The sequence below is a fragment of the Bombus affinis genome, chromosome 5, assembly GCF_024516045.1.
Source record: "Bombus affinis isolate iyBomAffi1 chromosome 5, iyBomAffi1.2, whole genome shotgun sequence".
In the NCBI taxonomy this organism is placed as follows: Eukaryota; Metazoa; Arthropoda; class Insecta; order Hymenoptera; family Apidae; genus Bombus; species Bombus affinis.
The window spans coordinates 10,953,791-10,973,899 of NC_066348.1; the positions used below are offsets into that span (position 1 = coordinate 10,953,791).

General features: G+C 34.0%; 3 protein-coding genes and 1 long non-coding RNA gene across 8 annotated transcripts in view; 3 read left to right on the forward strand and 1 right to left on the reverse strand.

Annotated features, from left to right (window-relative positions):
* LOC126916461 (uncharacterized) overlaps positions 1-1,647 on the reverse strand; it is a 29,101-nt gene extending 27,454 nt beyond the window's left edge. The window contains exons 1-3 of the long non-coding RNA XR_007710591.1: positions 1,010-1,647; positions 829-878; positions 48-475 (exon numbers count right to left, since the gene is read on the reverse strand). This is a non-coding gene — a long non-coding RNA (uncharacterized LOC126916461). The remainder of the gene's footprint in view (positions 1-47; positions 476-828; positions 879-1,009) is intronic.
* Positions 1-19,961, forward strand: part of LOC126916446 (uncharacterized) — a 106,879-nt gene extending 86,918 nt beyond the window's left edge. The window contains exon 4 of the mRNA XM_050722292.1: positions 19,466-19,961. The gene's annotated coding sequence lies outside the window, so the exon portion shown is untranslated. The remainder of the gene's footprint in view (positions 1-19,465) is intronic.
* The window catches only part of LOC126916433 (A disintegrin and metalloproteinase with thrombospondin motifs 3-like), a 110,971-nt gene that overhangs the window by 78,886 nt on the left and 11,976 nt on the right, over positions 1-20,109 (forward strand). The gene's annotated exons all lie outside the window — the stretch shown is intronic.
* Positions 15,329-20,109, forward strand: part of LOC126916451 (uncharacterized) — a 107,070-nt gene continuing 102,289 nt past the window's right edge. Inside the window, exons 1-4 of one of the 2 annotated variants that reach the window (XM_050722297.1) lie at positions 15,329-15,519; positions 15,608-15,963; positions 18,076-18,242; positions 19,155-19,961. In XM_050722297.1, coding sequence (XP_050578254.1) covers positions 15,891-15,963; positions 18,076-18,242; positions 19,155-19,424 — 510 coding nt within the window. In that variant the 5' untranslated portion in view covers positions 15,329-15,519; positions 15,608-15,890 and the 3' untranslated portion in view covers positions 19,425-19,961. Of the gene's footprint in view, positions 15,964-18,075; positions 18,243-19,154; positions 19,962-20,109 lie in introns of those variants that run through there. The other variant, XM_050722298.1, reaches the window with a different exon arrangement.

Here is a 20,109-nt window from a genome sequence, read left to right on the forward strand (position 1 = left end):
TTATATTCTTATATATATTATATTTTATATTCTCTTATAGTACTCACTCGAGAGAAAAGGAAATTTTAATCAACGTTATATAATATTGATGAAATCCAATCGCTGGGTCAAGAAGAAGAGAAAAATATCCTTCGCCATTGATAAGAAATATTTCATTTGACTTTCTGTTTTAATATACTGCGGTCACGAGAAAATATTTGCGCGTGTCCATATTTTCCAATGAACCGTTTTCCTATCAGCTTTTATATTTCAAATCAAATCCTTATAATCGTATGAAAGTACCATTAAATAATACCAAGTTTAATACATGTATCATGTATTTATATTCATATTATTTAAATACCTTTCGTAGTCACTGTATAACTGCCATCTGTGGATAATACATAATTCTCTATTTATTCCTTCTGTAGCCGATATTCCACGACATGCATTATTTATTGATTTGTACGTGTGTCCACAATAGGTAGATTTCTCTCTATGTGTATTCATAAAAAAAAATTCGTTGAATTCAAATCAGATGATGGAGGAGATTATTTTATTGGACACGTTTATTCTATCTATTCTATCGAGGGTTCGATTTAAACGTTCGATTTAAATGTTAAATAAAAAGTACGGTATATCAAATAAATAGGATTAATTTTTGGATCTACGCTTATCAGATATTTTATACTTCTCTCATTAAACATGTACTACAAATTTACAAAGTTTTAGATTACTTCCTTCTCTCTCTATCTCTCTCTCTCTCTCTCTCTCTCTCTCTCTCTCTCTATATATATATATATATATATATTTATATATATATATATTTATATATATACAAATATGTACATATATGTAAGATAGTAATCCGGGGATAATTCAGGGATCTATTCTGTAGTCTGAAAATCGAGTTTTTATTATGGAGTAAATAATAAAATACAAAAATAAACAACAATTAATATGCGTCTATAACAATAAATAACAATAATTATATAAACGGGAAATAAGAAGTCTTTAGTACAATGTTTACCTGAAAATCGAGAATCGATTTTCAACGTCCTGAGCTACCGATCTTTCTTCTTCAGTCTTTAAAGTTTTAAATAACTATTCTGTAACCTTGTCTGTCTCTAATGTAACTCTCTGTCCGTCCGTTCGCGAAAAATTTGCTTCTTAAAATGATCGTCCATAAAACAAAAGAAGGTCTGTCCGTGAAACACAGCCTGTCGTGCTACCCGTAAAACAAAAAGAATCCCTATCCTACATGAACTCTAGGGAGTTTACACCGCCCCTCGAATGGGGAGTGGAACAGATTCCCTTCAGATCCCCGATTACCGTTATCCACTTCATATATGGAGTTTGAAATCCTTCTTAGAATTATGAAAGGTCCTTTCCTAATTTCTTTCAGCTTATTTCTATTCATTTTTTTTCCGTTATGGGTGAAGACCATATCACCGATTTTAAATTCGTGTTCTCTTCTTTTTTTATCGTATTTTTGTTTGTTGATTTCGAAATTTCTTGTTGAGTTTTTGAATGCTTCTTCTCTGTCTCTTTTTAGGTTTATCTTATTCACCATTATTTCCTTAGGGACGATTTCAATCATTTTTCCATTCAGTAAATGATTTGGGGCAAACCCCGTTACACTGTGTCTGGTGTTATTGTTTTCTTCTACGCTTTCTTCTGTGATTTTTGTTCATTTTCTCTTATTTTTGTCTGAATTACATCTGATCCTGTTTACTAATGTTTGATTTACCCTTTTGTTCAGTCCATTGGAGGATGGGCAGTCTGTCGAGGTGAAAATTAATTTAATGTTCCTTTTCCTCCTATACTCTTGAATTTCTTTGGATGTCATTACTGGGTATCGGTCTGCAAGGATAATTTTTATGGAATCAGTTTCTCCTGTCGAGTCTATAAGTTTTATGATATCTTCTGTGTGTTGTGTTTTCGATGTGGACATAAAAACAGCCCTTGAAAAATGATCAATGAGTATGTGCATGTATTTCTTTAGTGAGTTGTTATTGGGTGAAATCGACCTGGGAAATTCAGTGCTTCATAAACCACACAAGGTTGTTTCTTGGGCGGTGGCTCTGGCTTTCTGTCCAATCTTGCGTTATTCCCTTGTGTTTTTCTTCCCTTCGTCTGATATTGCCCCAAGAATTCGATTAACCCATTTGTTGATTGTACTGTTTCTTTATCGATTTTATCTTGAATGTGTATGGGTAATCCAATAACAATTAGATTTATCCCTGTCTCTTCAGAAGTCTTCCTCCTTACTTCCAATATTAATCATTCCTTTTTTATGGCATATTCAGTGAATGAACCTGAAATGTATTTAAAGTTATAAACGTATCGTACTGCAGACCAACCTTTATTGCCAGAAGCTTTTTGAACTGCCACCTTCCAATTTTCCCAGTTGTATTCTTCATCCTTCAGCAGATTTGCTTGGTACCATTCTGATGCTGTTTTTCCCAAATATTTCTTCAAATTCTTGATCCTTTTTTCATCAGTTTGGATTTCGTATTTTTCGTATTCGGTTTCATACTCATATTATAGTATGGAAGGGATGCGTATGTGAAATATGAATATTTCATACTCCAATCCGTGGCTTTTTGCGTTCCATCAAATTGTTTTATGACAAAGTCTGTGCCTTCTCTCTCATGCATGTTTTGTTTCTGGAAGATCTCTAATAATGTTTCTATTTGAAGATTGGGCTTTTCGATTTCGGTCTTTATTTTCCTTGTGGGGATGATCTCCGATTCTTCTAAGTAAATATCTCGAAACACGAAGTTTAAACTTGTACCGATGTATGACGCTGCCGTTGCGTCATCCATCGCGAGTGCAATGTTTCTGTAATGGCTTACCTTGGTTAAGCTGTTTGCGGCTTTCTTCACTATCGATAAACTGAATAACCACGGACGATGATCTCTTGCTTGATATTCTGGAGGAAAGACATCACATACTTCATCTTCTGGTTTCCTTATGGATTCTTATGCATTCTATTTTCTCCCCCTTGCGTTCTCGTTCATGGCGATACGTAGCTTCACTTCTAACGGCATGGCGTAGTGAAAATCGATTTGTAAGATCGTAATTTGGTGATAATTCAGGGATCGATTCTGTAGTCTGAAAATCGAGTTTTTATTATGAAGTAAATAATAAAATACAAAAATAAACGACAATTAATATGCGTTTATAACAATAAATAACAATAATTATATAAACGGGAAATAACAAGTCTTTAGTACAATGTTTACCTGAAAATTGAGAATCGATTTTCAACGTCCTGAGCTACCGATCTTTCTTCTTCAGTCTTTAAAATCTTAAATAACTATTCCGTAACCTTGTTTGTCTCTAATGTAACTCTCTGTCCGTCCGTTCGGGAAAAACGTGCTTCTTAAAATGGTCGTCCGTAAAACAAGGGAAGATCGGTCTGTCCGTGAAACACAGCCTGTCGTGCTACCCGCGAAACAAAAAGAATCCCTATCCTACATGAAATCTAGGGAGCTTGCATATATATATGTATCCTTTTAAAATTCTAAAAAATTATACAGATTCATAAAAATATAGTTAAAGACTTTGTAATATAGCGGTTTTTAAATACATATATATAGTTTTTAAATAAATGTTAAATTTCTTCCGACTATTCGTATCACATTACGATTATGCTCTTTTAGTTCTATAGCTTAGGAAGTTAGTTTAGAAGTCGAGGCTTACCTCACAGGCTTACACAAAAGTATTGGTTGAAGTTTTCCTATCAAAAAAAAAAAAAAAAAAAAAAAAAGAAAGTAAAAAAAAGGAAAAAGTTGTAATCGCTTTAATCCGCAGGTTGTAGTTAACACGTTTGTGTTTCGATTTAAAAGTTAATTCAATTAATCCATAATATCGAAATGTTGCTAATTTTATATTATTTGATATTCAATCGTTTGATGAATACCATAGATATCTGATATTTAATCATTTAGATGAATTTCATAGATATGTAATATTTAATCGTTAGATGCGTTCCATCAAAGTTTAATATTCATCTGCCCACGTTCTCTAAGGGAAGATTTCATATAAAATAATTTTCATAACGTTTTAAGACATTTATAAAATGATTACGTAACACTTTATGTTAATTTGGAAATTTAAATAAATTAGAGAATTATCAACACCATTCGTTGTTATAACGATGCTTAATAACTCGGAATACAAACAGCTTTCAAGTAATCGGATAAAATTTATCATGCTGCTAAAGTAAAAGTATGATTTATACAAGGTAAAATCTCCTTTGTAAGTAGTGTGATGCTCGTAATGTCAGGCACACGAAGTATACGCGCATATTATATCACGTAATTTCAGCTTTATTCGATCTCTTAATCGCTTGGTTTGAAGAAGCCGTAAGTAACAAGCGAAGCCATAGCGTAAAATAGTTTTATTAAACTTGTAAACAAATATAAGAAATATAGTCGTAGTATCCAACTGCAAGTTCAAATGCGAAAAATAACGTTCGGGAAAATTTGTGACATGGTGAGAAATTTTATACTCATATCCTAAATTGATAACATATATATTATTTGTAGAAAATTATATTTATTTGTATATATGTAAACATAATATCTATTAATGAAAAAGTTAATTAAGAAATATTCTATTATTATTACTATTCGTATCTATTATTTTTCATTTAATAAAAAACTAGTGTACACCAACTCATGTTCATTCTACTGATCTTATTTTTACGGTTCGAAATATATATATGGAATTTCGATTTTCCATCGTGTTTCGCTTATGATTCATAAATATTAATTAGCATGCGATTAATTGGTGTTATAATTCAGAATGTTCGATATTCATTTACATTTATATTACTTTCACGTTATAGTTAAATATTTAACGTTGGTTAAATATTTTATTATTTGAAAGACTTGTGTCTATACTTTATATGCGACAAAAATTGAGAATTATTCACGTTTTTTAATTTAACGATCCTACTTTTATTTCAATTAAATCTCGATTCTTAAACTTTCATTTATTCGCGTCAAAATTAAATCCTAAGCTTCAATCCTACGCTTCTCTATGTAAAAACCTTTTAATCCTTATTTTTCGAATAGTTTGCGAGAATTGATCTTCGCGCAAGAATTAACGCCACTCAAGTACTAATTGATTCCATCTCCAGAGCGCTTAAGTGACATTCGATTGTAGCTTGAGTAGTTCTTATCCTCGCTGTAAAATACGACAGAATTTCGATTCATCGATCATTAATTACATTATGAGACTACTTTCTCACGCTTTTCCATTCCACGCCGTGATTCCGCTCGCCTAACTACTCTTTCGTTATAGCGCCGATCAGACTTTCAACAAGGTCACGATTAATCTCGATAATGAAATTTCCATCACTATCGCAATAAAAAAGATTATTCTACGTTAAGCTATATCTTCTTTTTTTAATTGACAGAATGCATAGATACGTTGATCGCCACGTGAATTTTATAGATTTTGGCCAATAGATCGAATAGAAACACAGACTGTGATTCTACGTGAAAAATAAGAAAGATAGGAAAAACACCTGGTATGATTTATTACAATTAATTTTTTTTCATCCGAGGATCGAAATTGAGGATTTAACCGGTGTACTTAAATTTTTACAAATTTTATTCCACATTTTCCACTCGGTTTTTCACGTAGAATCAGTAATTGCTCGCTTCTGCCGCAATATTTTTCAGCCCATTTACATTATTAAAAGAAACGTTTTACTTTTCCAAGGTATTGTATTACATTCGCGCACTCTTCTCCGACAACGTTACCTAATTCCTTCATATCGTCGGAAATTCCTTGGTCCGTAAGATTTAGCCTATTTTAGCGATCCTGGAAAATTCAACGAATAACAGTCGATTCGATCGATACGAGGAATTTTAAAGTTCGTTCCTCGGTATTCGTGTAATTTCATTATTCGCGTTTCATTCGTTGGAAACTTGCGTTAATTTGTTCGCCAACTGGAAGTTACATAAGTCCGTCGATTTTTATTTCCACGAACTGTTAGAATAGGATAAAATTTTGTTGCCATAAATTGTATTTAACGCGGAGTTATCAACCACGAGCTATTGTATAAAGCTTATTACTTATTGTATAGAACTTTTACTATATCGTAGATCAATAACGTACTAAGATTATGAAAATTTATGATTTATTTATGACTTATTTATGACTTATTATTTATTATTATAATATTAAGACTTATGTACGCGACTCGAATATTTATGTATTCTCCTTCAATATCCTTAATCCCTTCGATATGACGTATAAAATTTACAAATTGCCATTTTAATACAATTCAAATATAGTTCACGTGGACTACACGCGAACGATGTGGTTTCGAATTTATTAACTAAGCGTTATACGTTCCTCAATGTGGACATTACTTATGTACATGGAATGTACGATTATAGTTAGAAACGTGGCTGAAAATACAGATTTGTTAATGGTATAAGTGTTACAGTTGCACAATGATGAGTCATAGCAGTAGAGATTACCATAACTTCGAATATAACTTTTATCGTTACAATTCTATTTACAGTTAACGTTGTATTTGCATCTGACAGTTTGTTGAATTGCGTAATATCACGAAGATGGCGAACTAAGTTTAACTTGGTTTAAGAATATAAGTTTAACGATAAGTGAAATCTATCAGTTTCTTCTCTTTTTTCTTCTTTTTTTCTTTTTATTTTGCTTATTTCCTTATTTCGTGAGTTTCGTATAATTCTTATCTATCCAGGAATAATTTAAATGTAGAAAACAATTCAACGAAATGAGAAATATACGTTTGTTTCATGTGCGATTAAAAAATTGCATCCGACGAATTTAATATATCAATTAATAAGTATTATATTTGTTTGGAATGTTATTTCTGCAAAATTGTTTAGAATTGTTCTTTGGATATTTAATAATACGTATCTTGTAAGTTAACGAAGATACTCGCGATTTGTTGTTTTTTTTTTTTTTTTTTTATTTATTAATGTAACTTTTACATACTGCTGTGTCCGCTAAAATAAATTCAGATATTATGGAGGTTTCAAATACGTAACGACAAGAAGATATTTTGCCTGGAAAATAGTAGTAAATGTTGAATATGTCGATGTTAAAACGTCTTTAATATATTCGGTATAAATATATCGAATTTAATTTATTTTCAAATTACATTATTATTTAATGTTCGCGATTAACAACCATTTCCAATTACATATTTAATGATGCATCTATTATCAGAACTTATTAAAACATCGCATCTCATCGAAGATCACGTTATTCTGTGGTTGTTTCGTACTCGCTACGTTTTATGTACGTACACGTAATGAGAATTAAAATTTATCGAAGGAGGAGCTGCGGTCTGCGAATAATTTTTTAACAAAAGCGAAAAAAAGAATCGTGTTAAATCTAACTAAGTATCTCTATCTGTTGTTACAAATATTACGTTAAAATTGTGTACGAGACGAATAAATCGTAGAGAAATAGGGAATCGAAGAGGCAATTATGGCATAGAAATTAACAGGAAAAAATAATTTTATCTGTTAATTTTTATAGGATAGTTTGCTTTTTAATTTTTATCTATAGGCATAAGAGTAACCATTAGAAATACTTATAGAAATTTAATGGAATTTTCTGTTAAAATTACATCTACCTTGATCGAAGGAAATTTTAATTAATTTCATTCTTAAAACTCAACGAATCAAAGTAAATGCTTAACATTCGTCATACATTAATTGAATTCGCTAAAATTGATGTACCAAATACATTTCACCATGATGAAAATGTTTTAACGTTTGCATCGATATAATAGCGTTTGTACTGGTTTATTTATCGATGATATGTTTACTTGAAATACGTGAAAACAAAGTATAGCTACAACAGGCTGTTTAAAAACAGAATGTAAATTATTGAACGTACTTTCGTACTGTGACGATAAATCGTGGGGATTGTTAATGAATTATTATGCACTCGGTAATAAAATACGCTTGCAAAATATCAAAACATCTTTTTGCATGGAAGCTTTGATATTAATATTAAATATGCAAACAGGATATACAGCGTGATGAAGGCTATTCATTTAGTTTGCTTATTACTTTATAGAATGTTATAAACGTTAACTTCATATAGTTTAAGAAAATTATCACGGAATACACGTCACGTTGCACATGGAACATTTGCGGTGACATTTCAAAGGTTGATTAACAGAATGTTATTATTGTGCCGTAGAGAAATACGATTAGTGCGCGGAATTTACTCGAAACTATAGTAGAAAAATGGTAATACGGCGTTTATTTAATTAGAATTTCATTTTACGTTTTAATCATTCTTAAGCAACCTTCCTCTTCTATATTTGTAAAAGAGGAAACGAACAGCTCGCTTTTTTTCTTCTGGTAACTTCAATCTTGTAATTTTGCTAATAACTTAACGTTATAATAACTAAGATTAATATATTGTATAATAAAAATCCGTAATTCTTTCGAAGATTGACGTTATGTAAGGGTAAAGCTGTAAGTAAACGTTGGTTTATAGATATGAACGTTAACGGTATAGCAAACGTTTATTAAAGTAATAACGCAAATAATAAATGAAATATTTCCTTAAAAATGAAAGCATGTTGCTCGAATGCAGTTGATTGTTACGTTTGACAGCCTATAAAATTTTTCTGAGAGTCGTGTTAAATAATGAACGTAAAAAATATTACTTTTTGCATGATTTACCATTAAACATGTTTGTTTAATAGAGCGAGTAAAACAGTCCCGGAAGGATTTGAGTTCTCATCGACCCTTTTTTCCCAGAAATTACGCTCTTGGTGCAACAATTTCAACAATTTTCAGCGGTTGCCAAAATTATTTTAATACAACTTTCAGCTGAAAAATTGTAAGAAATTGTTAGAATATAATATTAGGAAAAAACGTAATATCGATGTTAAAAGAATTTATAAAGCGACACAGAAAGGACTTATTAATTTCTCGAAAGCAATTAAAAAGAAAAGCATGTTTCTGTTTTTGGGAAGCTTTTAAAGTCAGGTGTTCCATATTAAGTGCAATTAACTTGCAAATATTTATATTTGCGCAGTTCCTTCATTTTGAAATATTCGCAAAATTTGCTGCATATTTCGTGTTCGTTCCATCTTCCGAAATGAAAATAAAAATTTTTATTCAATGTCTAAATATATTTCATTATATTCCATCTTTCTCATGATTGAAAGTTTCTTCTTCTTTTTAATAATTATATCGTAGCAAATACACAAAGATATTCATATTCATACACAAAGATATAGATATTCATACACACAAATCATAAGATATTCATACAAAAACATATTCAAGATATATATAGATAAGATTTATTTCATCCTCTACGTTTCCTAAACGTTTCATGGACTTTTGCATTTTTATAATTCCCACAAATGCACGAACATCCGCGATCTAATAATCTAACGACGAGTCCGCTATTTCGGAAGATATTTCTATATTTTGGGTAAATCGTTGCTTTGTAATATTTGACATAAGAGATGCTCGTTAACGAACGCGTAACGTCAGATATCCACGTTTACCGCGACTCTTTCAGGAGAAGAACTTTGCAGCTAGGAGAGTTTTAAGGAACTTTTAATTTAGAAGAATTTTAAAGAACGACCGTAACATGTATATTCCGACGCAAATGTCGTTCCTGATAGGAGAATCACACAGTCGAGTTCAGCAATCGAATCGATGTTCAACAGATGCGAGGGCAGAAGCAGACGAAGAATAAAGAGAGAATAAACACGCACTCGTTAAATCAGCGCAACGATTAAAGTAGATCTAGCCAATATTCCGTTCTGAAAAAGAAGACGAATGGAAGAGGAAAGGAAGGTTCAAAAGAGCATCGTTCGCTTTGATTATTGACATACGCTCACGCTAATAACGGTCATTGAAAGGCGAACGGAGAATGAGAATTATTGAAACTTGGAAATATCGAAAGCTTGAAGCTTCGCTAATTAAGAGAAGTCAACTGTCATAAACGTCGATGAAGATCCTATCGACGGAAAGTTAGGAAATTTAATCTTTTCCCTTTACGTTTGACTCGAACGCGAACAGTTCGATCTGTTTCTCGTTTGAGGAACGACCTAACGAGTATACAGAGTCTTTCGCGTACATTACACGTCAGAAGTTTCGAGTCATTGCGCGTTTCATCAAATTTTGCAGAATTTAAAGAATCGAAGACTTCGCTTTGATAAATTTTTAATTAAAGAAACGTATAGTCGAGTGCAGGCGATTATTGCTGATAACTGTAACATTTATTTTAGTAACGAAATTGACAGGAGATTTGGCATAGATAATACAGGAAAAGTGTTTTAAGCTTTCCATATACGAGGGAGAAAAAGTTTAATTATTTATATCGTAAAGTGGCGTCAGGGAAAACCCGTGTCTTATTTCGTGAATCTGAGTCTTCTATCGGGTAAACGTTCCTCTTTAATAAAATCTATAACGTGTTAGAACGATACAGCAATTTTAGTTATTCCGTAGAGTATTACGACAACAGTCTTAGACCATTTGCATGATGATCAGGATCGCATGGTCAAGCAGAGAAGTAAGTGTCACAGTGTAAAAGAAAAATAGTATCGGTGCATGACGTAGGGATGATGTACGGTGGTAAAGCGAAAGCTGAAGGACATTCGAATAAAAAGAAATAATAAAAAGAAAATAGTTATCGGTTATACAATGTGAACAAAATTACGTACGTGTTTAGAGCAACGACGTTGCCTACTACAGTTGTACGGTAACGAGCCTTTAGAATTTAAAGCCTGGATATTACTCTCGCGATGCTCGTCGATTATACGATGGACATTTTTCTAATAGTTTACAGTAAAAATATTCCTACGTCCAATAGATTGAATTTCAAGTTGAAAAATAATATTAGAAAAGACTGAAAACTTCACGATTCCTAGGATTACGTGTAACATTGCGTCTGCGGTGCCAGAAAATTGATCCACGGATTGGTCTCAAAGGAAAGTTATTTATAAGTCAAAGAGTATCGTATTGCATCGTTCTTTCTTTATTCGAAGCACTCGGGAACGTTCGCTGTAAACATTTCCATTGTATCGCGATCAACGAAGAATGATTCGTTTCGTAACTATAATCGCATTTTCATCCATAATGAACAAGACGAAACAAAGCGAAAGGAAAGTTGTACGTTCTCAATTACTCCTATACGGAACAAAGATCAGAAGTTACAAGTTATAGTCATAAGGGGCGACTTAATTGAAAATTACCAAGACACTTGACATCACGCGTTGCTCGAGAGCCAAGTTACGCGGATGTTTATATCGTCTGGGAGTCCCAGAGCAGCAGTTAAGGGTTAATATCGAGAGCGCAGCGATGGTAAACGTTATAATAATACAAAGTTCCGATATTCTCTAACTCTAACCATTCTACAAATTTCTACTTTAAACGGTATCGTGATCTGGTCCTGGTTTAACCAATTGGCTGTTTTCCACGAGTATACTCGTCACGAAGTGATGGCAGTATTTTACGTTACGACGAGCCCCGTCAGTACTAAATTGAAAAATAAAACAATCGTTTCGTAACAACTTAATTCTATATTATAACAGCCACCCGTACTCCGTGTTCGACGAGTATACTCGCCATCGCTTACTGTTCGCGACACACTTTTAGGTACACGCTTTTCAAAGAGGTCGCAACGGCTAACTGCTAAACTTTTTTATTCTGACATTGAAATTTAACAAGAATAAATCAATATCAGCGGCAATTTCAGTTCTATCCTTGGCACGTAAATACAATATAATTTACCTTTAACGAAAATGAATGCAATTATTCGTAATTATTCGCGATACTATTTACTTATATATTTTCCTATGTTGTCTTACGTATCTGTTATTTGTAATAGATGAGATCGAACGAGAAATATTAGAGGATCAGCAGCAGGGTTAATCTATCAGTGTAAAAATATGCGCAAACTTCCACGATCCAGTTATAACACGCGATATAATTCGCTATTTGCTTAGCTCGCTTCGCCAACTGCCAGCCTCGCTAGCTTTGTCCATGAGGATCTATTAAGATTATCATTTTAATTACACGTTGGTCGATCGAACGGCCAACGAGAAACGCGGCCGACAATTTTGATTAAATAGCCGCTAGCGTTACCGAGAACACGGCTCGTGTAAAACAATTTCGCCAGACAATTTTAGTTATCGGATTTGTTCGGCGAGACGCGCAAACAAACCGGCTTTCACCTCGTCAAAGGCTACGTTTCACGCGAAACTCGCGCCAGTTACAGCGTTAACTTCCTTTATAGTATTCATGGTGAAATCGCCAATTCATTTCCACCGTCTAACGAGAAAGACGAAACGGACGTATTCTCGGCGAACGCTTCCCTTTCGCGTCTCTGCCGTTCTTCGAATCGCTCTGCTTCAACTCAGTACAACCAGCCAGCTCTCTCGTTCGACAGCTGACAAATTGCCTGCGTAACTTGTTTGCCGCGACCGCGAGAACTATGTTTTAAGTCGAATGATCGTCAGATGTTACGAACAATTGGAAATTATCTTCATTTCCCATATCGCTGGCCGATGCTCACGATCTGTTCAGTTTGGAAAACATGGAACAGCTCGCTGGACGATTAGTTTGAATTTTACGGAATCGCGTTTGAGGTGGAATATGCCGAGATCGTAGAATCGTTGATGTTCGACTGCTCCCACGAATACTCTGGTGTCTGTACGTTTTATCAGTCGAACCTAACATTTCTCAGTGACGGATAAGTTTCTTTTTAAAAAATCTACACATTCTTTTCTCTGTTCGAATAGAATAGAATAGAATTCCGATAAATAAGAATTTGGTATGAAACTAACAACGTTCCAGTCGTACAGAAAGAAAATACAATTTAATTAAAAACGTGGGAGGTGGTGTAAAAATCGGCGATAGAATTCATCAAGAGTACGTGACGTTGGAATAGCTACAGTCACGGATGTTAGAAAATGGAAACGTGATATTGAGAATTATGTAAAGCACGTGGATTGCTCGAATGATGGGTTAACTGTGGGGAAACCTTAAATACACTGATGTAATGGGATGGTTTCGTTGTGATAAAGACGATAATAACGACGACTTTATACAAATGGAAACAGCCAGCTAAAACGATAATGGAGAGGCACTTTCCCATGCCGAAGCACCCTTGCCACTCGAAAAAGGGGCTTCGATCGTATAAAATTCACCGCGCAAAAGCTCCCAGGTACAGAGAAAATGTAATTTTACGCAGTTATTTCTACCGAAAGAATCGTGTGACGTGGTGCTTAAAAAGATATGGAATGTATAAATATTCAAAAAATCAATTTTATAAAATTAAATCTATCGATCCATCAATAGGATTAAAAGAAAGGAATACATCCGAAATGTACACAAAATTGAAGGAAAGGAAGATTTGTATAAAAATTGTAATAATACGATGCAGCAATTTCACGATACCATTTAATTAACGTGGGTGTATATTTTTTTGAGAGCATCCTCTGTATATCAGAAATATATTACGAAATAGAAATATGTTATTACTGGTTTTCCGATGAGAATCCGAAGTGTATCAAAAATTTAATCGGCGTAGATATTTATCGACGCAACAGTTGCAATTTCACAGATACAAATATCTTGCGAGTTCTCTCATCGTCGTAATTTGTATCTCCTTTATATACATCGTCTGTCTGAATATTCTTTCTAATATTCTAATTAGACTGTAGATTTTGATGCAAATTCATATTTTTGAGAATATGATTGAAAAGAAAAAAAAAAAAAAAAAGAGAAGTAAAGAGTATTTTGTATATTTTATATTTTCTTTCGTATCACGTGCATTTTGTACAATTTTATTGAAATTGGATTACAAGAGCCAAGCAAATCGAACATCAAACGGACTACGCGTCGTGTGTTACTTTATAGGAAAATCACGACAATGTCTGTAACATTCGTAGTATTTTACGATCCTATCTACGATAGCAATTAAAAGTTCATCAAACAGATGATTAGATCACGTACGAGCCATTTGAAAGTCAAATTGTTCCATTTTCCGAAAATTTATTCTTTCTAACTCTTTAAGAGTATTACATCGTGGCTTATTAACATACTAAATAATAATTGACTGTTCGAATAGTTTGATGATTTTGGAAAGTACGTGTCCCTGATAAATATAACTTCTATGCACACTTCCAAATCCGTTTGAAATTTCACCGATACGATCAAGTTAGGCGTGTCTCGCTACAGTGCTGCAATGATCATTTCGAAATGCTTCGTATATCATATACGCAAAAAGTTTCCAGCAACGTTGAAACAGCTTCGCGAGCCACGTGTAATTTATTTATAAAAGATTTTTGCAACTGTCGAGACATCTTGGTATCTGTTAATAATCGTTGAGATATCATTGCAATCAAGTAATTGCACTGTATCATACGCGATAACGAAGTTACTCGATTATTCGAATGGTATGTACTGGGATTAGTTTCGATGGATGTTTGAACGATGACGGAATATTTGGCCAGCATAAGCACTGATCCCTTCCATATCGATCGCGTTTATCGATATTTGATAAAGAGGTCGTTTGCAAATTACATTTACCGTCTACTGTTGCTCACGAAATTATTCCAACTCTGATACGTGCTTCTTTATAAATATATCGCGTGTGTACGTGTATGTTACATATTATATTACATATCGTATATTACATATTATATTGTATTTTAAGTAACAAGATATTTAGTGCGAGTGTATATTTCGCAGAGATTCCAAAAGTGATTAAACAGTCAATTATCCATCACATCGATGCATCTCAATGTTCAATGGGACAGTATTTAGCGTCTATAACATGTTGAAGATAGCTCTTTATGGTGTATCTCGTGGAGGAAATTAATTTCACGAAATTAATTAAACAGTCAATTATCTGTTGTACCGATACGTCTCGATATTCAATGGAATAATTTTTGATATTTATTGTACGCTCAAAATACCTATCTATACTATGTACTATTTTTCCCCCCAAATATTCGCCACAACTATTTTCTGTCTTTTACATTTGCACTTTCAGGATGATTTCAAATTCTACCAATGTGATCGGGATAGTCGTGTTTCGTTACAAAACGAACAAAATCCCGAAAAGTCTCGTGTAACGGGCTATAGGAGGCGTTGGTGCAGAAAACAGAATAACTTTTCAAAAATTGAGTCAAACAATTTGTTTCCTTCCTTTTTTCTTTTTTTTTTTTTTTTTTTTTTTTTTTACGAGTTAGAAGAATTGGAAAGATTAACAATAGGTGACGTGTAAAGAAATGTTGAAAGAAGTACAATTAGTCGGAATAGCGAAGAAGAAAGTGAAGGTAGCTTTTTACAACTTTTCTAGCTGGACCTGTAACGAAGATTTAAATAACACATTTCGAAGATTTCCTCTAACTCGTCGAGCAAAATTCAAATGGTTCGGTCCACAGTTGCAGACGAGTTATTTCGTTCGAATGAACGTACGAAACGAAAGATGTTTTTACGGCGAGTGTCGGACTATTTTAGCTTTCGAGGCATTGTAAGTTGAATTTTAGTTGCGGTGTCGACAAATCATTGATTCAGTGACAGTGAATTTTCTTTTTCCTGGATGTGATGCGAATGCGCAGAAACTTTGACGTCAAACGTTCCCGCTGAACGAACAGGACCTTCCGGCTGCCATGGATATTGATTTTCCCTGGGCTTCAAGGTTTCTGGAGCAGCTGTACCCATCCAGCGCAGACTCCGGCTATTCTCAATATGGCTGTCTATTGTACCCAAATCCGCTCGTTTTGCGTTGCAACGCGCTCGCCGCCATACACCAGCATGCGATCAATGCGCCAAGGACATCAGCCGATCGCAATTTAAACAGCCGAATTTATTTTCGAATGTGACGCGCTAGACGTTATCAACATGGCCGATACATGTACCGCTGTCACGTGCTTCCTGATCGTCGCGTCTATCTCCATGGTCGTAAGCATCAATGGTAAGCCTCGCATTTCACTCGCTTTGTCGGGCTGCTTAAACCTTCGCCTCTTTAATTCGACGCGTTTCTCACACGTTTCGCCACGAATCAAATTACATTTTTCTGAAATTAGAAATTCGCCGATACGCGTTGTCCATCTTCGGTATTTGCGAGAGAAGAAAACGATTCTTGCGCCTTATTCGTTACGCCGATTTTCACGTCGATACGATCGGAATACCAAAGTTGATCGACTCGACAATGTATTGATCAGTTAGCCGTTGCGACTAATGCGACTAAAATGCGTTAGAAAGGACAGAACGACTACTTTGTTCACGCTGTATTATAGCTTTTTCATAATAATTATTTATATCTCTTCATTTGTTCGTTTTACCTGGTCCTGGCTTCCAAATGTTCGAAACGTCTTCAAATTTACGAATATATTTTAGTTTTCGCTGAAATTGCAGTTTAAACAGCGAAAACTGCTTTTTACGCGTGACGAGTATACTCGTCAAGAGTAGGTAACTGGTTAAGACGGAAGATAATTTGCCAGGATAGACAATGGCGGTATTTCGTTTTTTTAGAATTTTTAATTTGAGGAATTTTTCTTTCAACAAAGAACGTTTCTGTAATGGAAAATGGAAGTTTCTGTTTCTTCCCATTTTTCTCTTTCTTTCTCGAGGTTCCTTTCAGTTACATGGCCCTATTTGTTTTACGAGCAAGTTGCGTTTTAGGAACGTGTTTCGTTGAGGGAGTTTTCACTAGATGTCTGAAGGAACGATGTTTCGTCTATTTATAGCGAAGATCTTCCTCTACGTATAAACTGCATATAGAGGAAAGTGCACCTGTTGAAGCCTTCACTCGTAGGTGTTAGCCATTTGTGTTACGAATCGTGTAAACAACGATCATCGTACACGGTGCATTTAATTCACTTTTCTTCCGTGATAAGCTTCGCGATGAATTCTCATTTCGAGGCTACCTTTTTCATTTACCGTCTTGCCTATGTTTCCTATGCATAAAATAAATAATTCATACTGAATACATCTATTTCTATTTTCTCTTTTTCTTTAGATAAGAAGAAGATTACAATCAACTTTCACAGAGAATTTTTAACATTAGATCGTCCCAAAAGTGTCTTTTATCTTATAAGGAAATAATAGATGTACAACATTTTTTGTTTTAAATTATTTTATTGAATTACGTTTAATCCATCTTATTCTATTGGAACCAGATGTGAAAATAAAACAGTATAATTTTTAACTTCATGAAATATACATAGAATATTTCGTGGATATCGAATCTGCAGTCTTGCGTAGATCCAATTGTCGTATAGATGCAAACGTAGTCGTATACCGTCTGTTTAGTCTTCGGAGATGATCCAATCTGTTAAGAAGCTGAAACTCTAGAGGATTGGTACGATTGGTCAAACTTGCGTGGAAGCGTTTTTCCGAACTTGGAAATATTTTTCATAACTGTAGGTATTTTTAAGTACCCGTGTATGATTTCGTTGATTACCTGTCAATGGATAAGGAATACGTTTGCTGCTCTCGGAATACGTTTAATTGAAATAAATCGAAATAAATTTTTCGTAATTTCCAGATACGTTTACGATATTTTGCTTGCCAAGTCTTACCGTCGGACGTATCGCAAGAACAGCAGGAAAATTTGGCGCTATTCGACGGAAAAGCTAAACATCCGAAGAATTCCGTTGTAAATAAGAAACCTAAACCGATGTTTCACCTTATTAGACGATTTCCTCGATGATATCCCTGTCCGCAATCTTCCTAGCAATCTTGTCGACGAACGCGACGAAATTTCATCCTACGCATATCGCCGATATGTCTGTTAAATGTCAAGACTAATATCTATTTATTTTTACAAAAATGTACAAAAATCTGACGTTAATGAAAGCACGACACATTTGTTTGAAAAATGAAAGAAAGGAAGAAGTAGAAGGAAGTAATTTCTAAGAAATCAAAGAGAGAAAGATGCGAAGCATTAAAAAGTAGACAACGATTTGCCCAACGTCTTACGTCCGATTCCTACGTCGATTTTAATAATCTTTAGAAATCTAGGATAAATCACGATTTCTATTAATTAATACGTATTTGTCGGTTGATTGTGTCCGATGATCAGGCCAACTGTTAACTACGGAACATCGAACTCACGCAGCGTCGGAACGAGCAAACGATTTATGGTGTCATCAGTGTGATACAATGGAAGACGGAGAGAGATGCGCCAATCTGACCGGAAACTTCACCACTTTCGGGCACAAGTGCACTGGTGACAAAAGGACCTGTATGGTAATGACAAATGATAACAGCGATTCGAACGCTTGTTGATTATACACAGGTCACGCACGTGTTTCAGCAGATGTTTGATATTTTGCTTTGATCGCGTGCTTTTAAAGCAAACAGAATATAGCAAACAGCTAGCTAAAAGCGATATTAGTTATCGTCAACACGAGAGCGAGAGAAGGCTGTTCAAGATAGAGACACAGTTTCATTTCGTTCATAACGCGATTTTAGTGTTTGGAAATGTTCAATATAGTCGATCAATTCAGTTTCATAATAATTACGTACTTTATTGAAATTGTTTCCGCTTTATAGGAACATATGTACATGGTGTACACATTTGAGGGAATATGCAAATGCAATTTTTTATTTGTTCTTCTTATTTATTGGTATTCAACAATGATATTGGATATGATATAATTGTACAGTTTGTACATACACGGCAAAAATTTTACGAAATCCGTAATCGATATTAACCGACCGAATTAACAATGAACGAACCGTATTCTCTGGAAATGATGCGAGATATTCTGGAAAATTGATATTCCCTCGACTAAAAATATGTTACGTTCACACTCACTCGTGTTCGTTACAAGTTCCAATGTGAAATGTCATACAGAGTGAAACAAGGAATTGTTGCAAATATTAATTTAATTTTAGTATCAAGAATCATTCTACGTACATGTAGAATTCTTTCTCATCTTTTCTTTTCAGTCTTCTTTTTTCTCTTTTCGCTCGATACTATCAAGTTCGTGGTTTAATGCTGCCCAAAATGAGCTCGTACTCGGACAAAATTAAAAGAAATACTATATTTTAGCGTACGAGTGTCTCTTGCGATCCGCTAGGACATGTCATATAACGAACATCGTGAAAGTTTAAAATCTGCAAATATTCCTTTCACGTTTGCTTCTTTCTCTTCAGGTAAAGCGGTTTTCTTACACTACCAGCACCGAAGATTCAATGTCTAGTCCACAAACTTGGTCGGTGGAGAGAAAGTGTACTAACAAATGCGACTCCGGATGTATAGTGGTCGGTGAACGAACAAAACTCTCCGCTTGCACCACTTGCTGCGAGAAATCGTTTTGCAATATCGGTACCGGTGCTGCGAACGATCTGACGATAAGAGGGATCGATCTGTTTCTAGCTTTAGTATTACAAATTACATTAACAATTATCATGTATCCGTCCTGACATTGCAGACGAAGTAACACACGATCGTGAATCATTTTCAGTCGCCGATGAGAATAATTGGTTCCATTAACGCGTTTATACGTACATTGTAACATACACTGTAATATTACACAACAACACGATACATAAGATTTGTCGCATTACCAATGAAAATGCTGTTTTCATTTTGTAAATGTGTACATGGAGTTTCATTCCTTATGTGTTTCATAATAATATTACGATGAATATTGATTAATAAGTGAATAAAATTACGACGATATCGATAATACGAAGCTCAGAAATAAGAAAATAATAATGATGTTCTCGTTCTACTGTCGATAAATCAAAGAACAATCGATAATATAAAAAGGGGATGTTCTTAAGAATACGATGCTCATAATTATAATAATTGCAAATACAATCAAATCTACGAGAATGAGATTTAAAACACTGCTAAGTTATTACTCGATCGTTCAACGAACCAATGTAATTTAAATTGTAAATTTTAGAAAAATTGTTATAGCGATACACTACCAATAAATTGTATAAAGTAACAAACTTTTCTAAAAAAAAAAAAAAAAAAAAAACTCATTAAAACTCTCGATATAGTAATAAATACTTTTTATCGATTTCCATTTTTCCATTATCCTCTACTTAATTCCGAGGGATGTCAATGAGAAACATATTAGGTTGTTCCAAAAGTCTC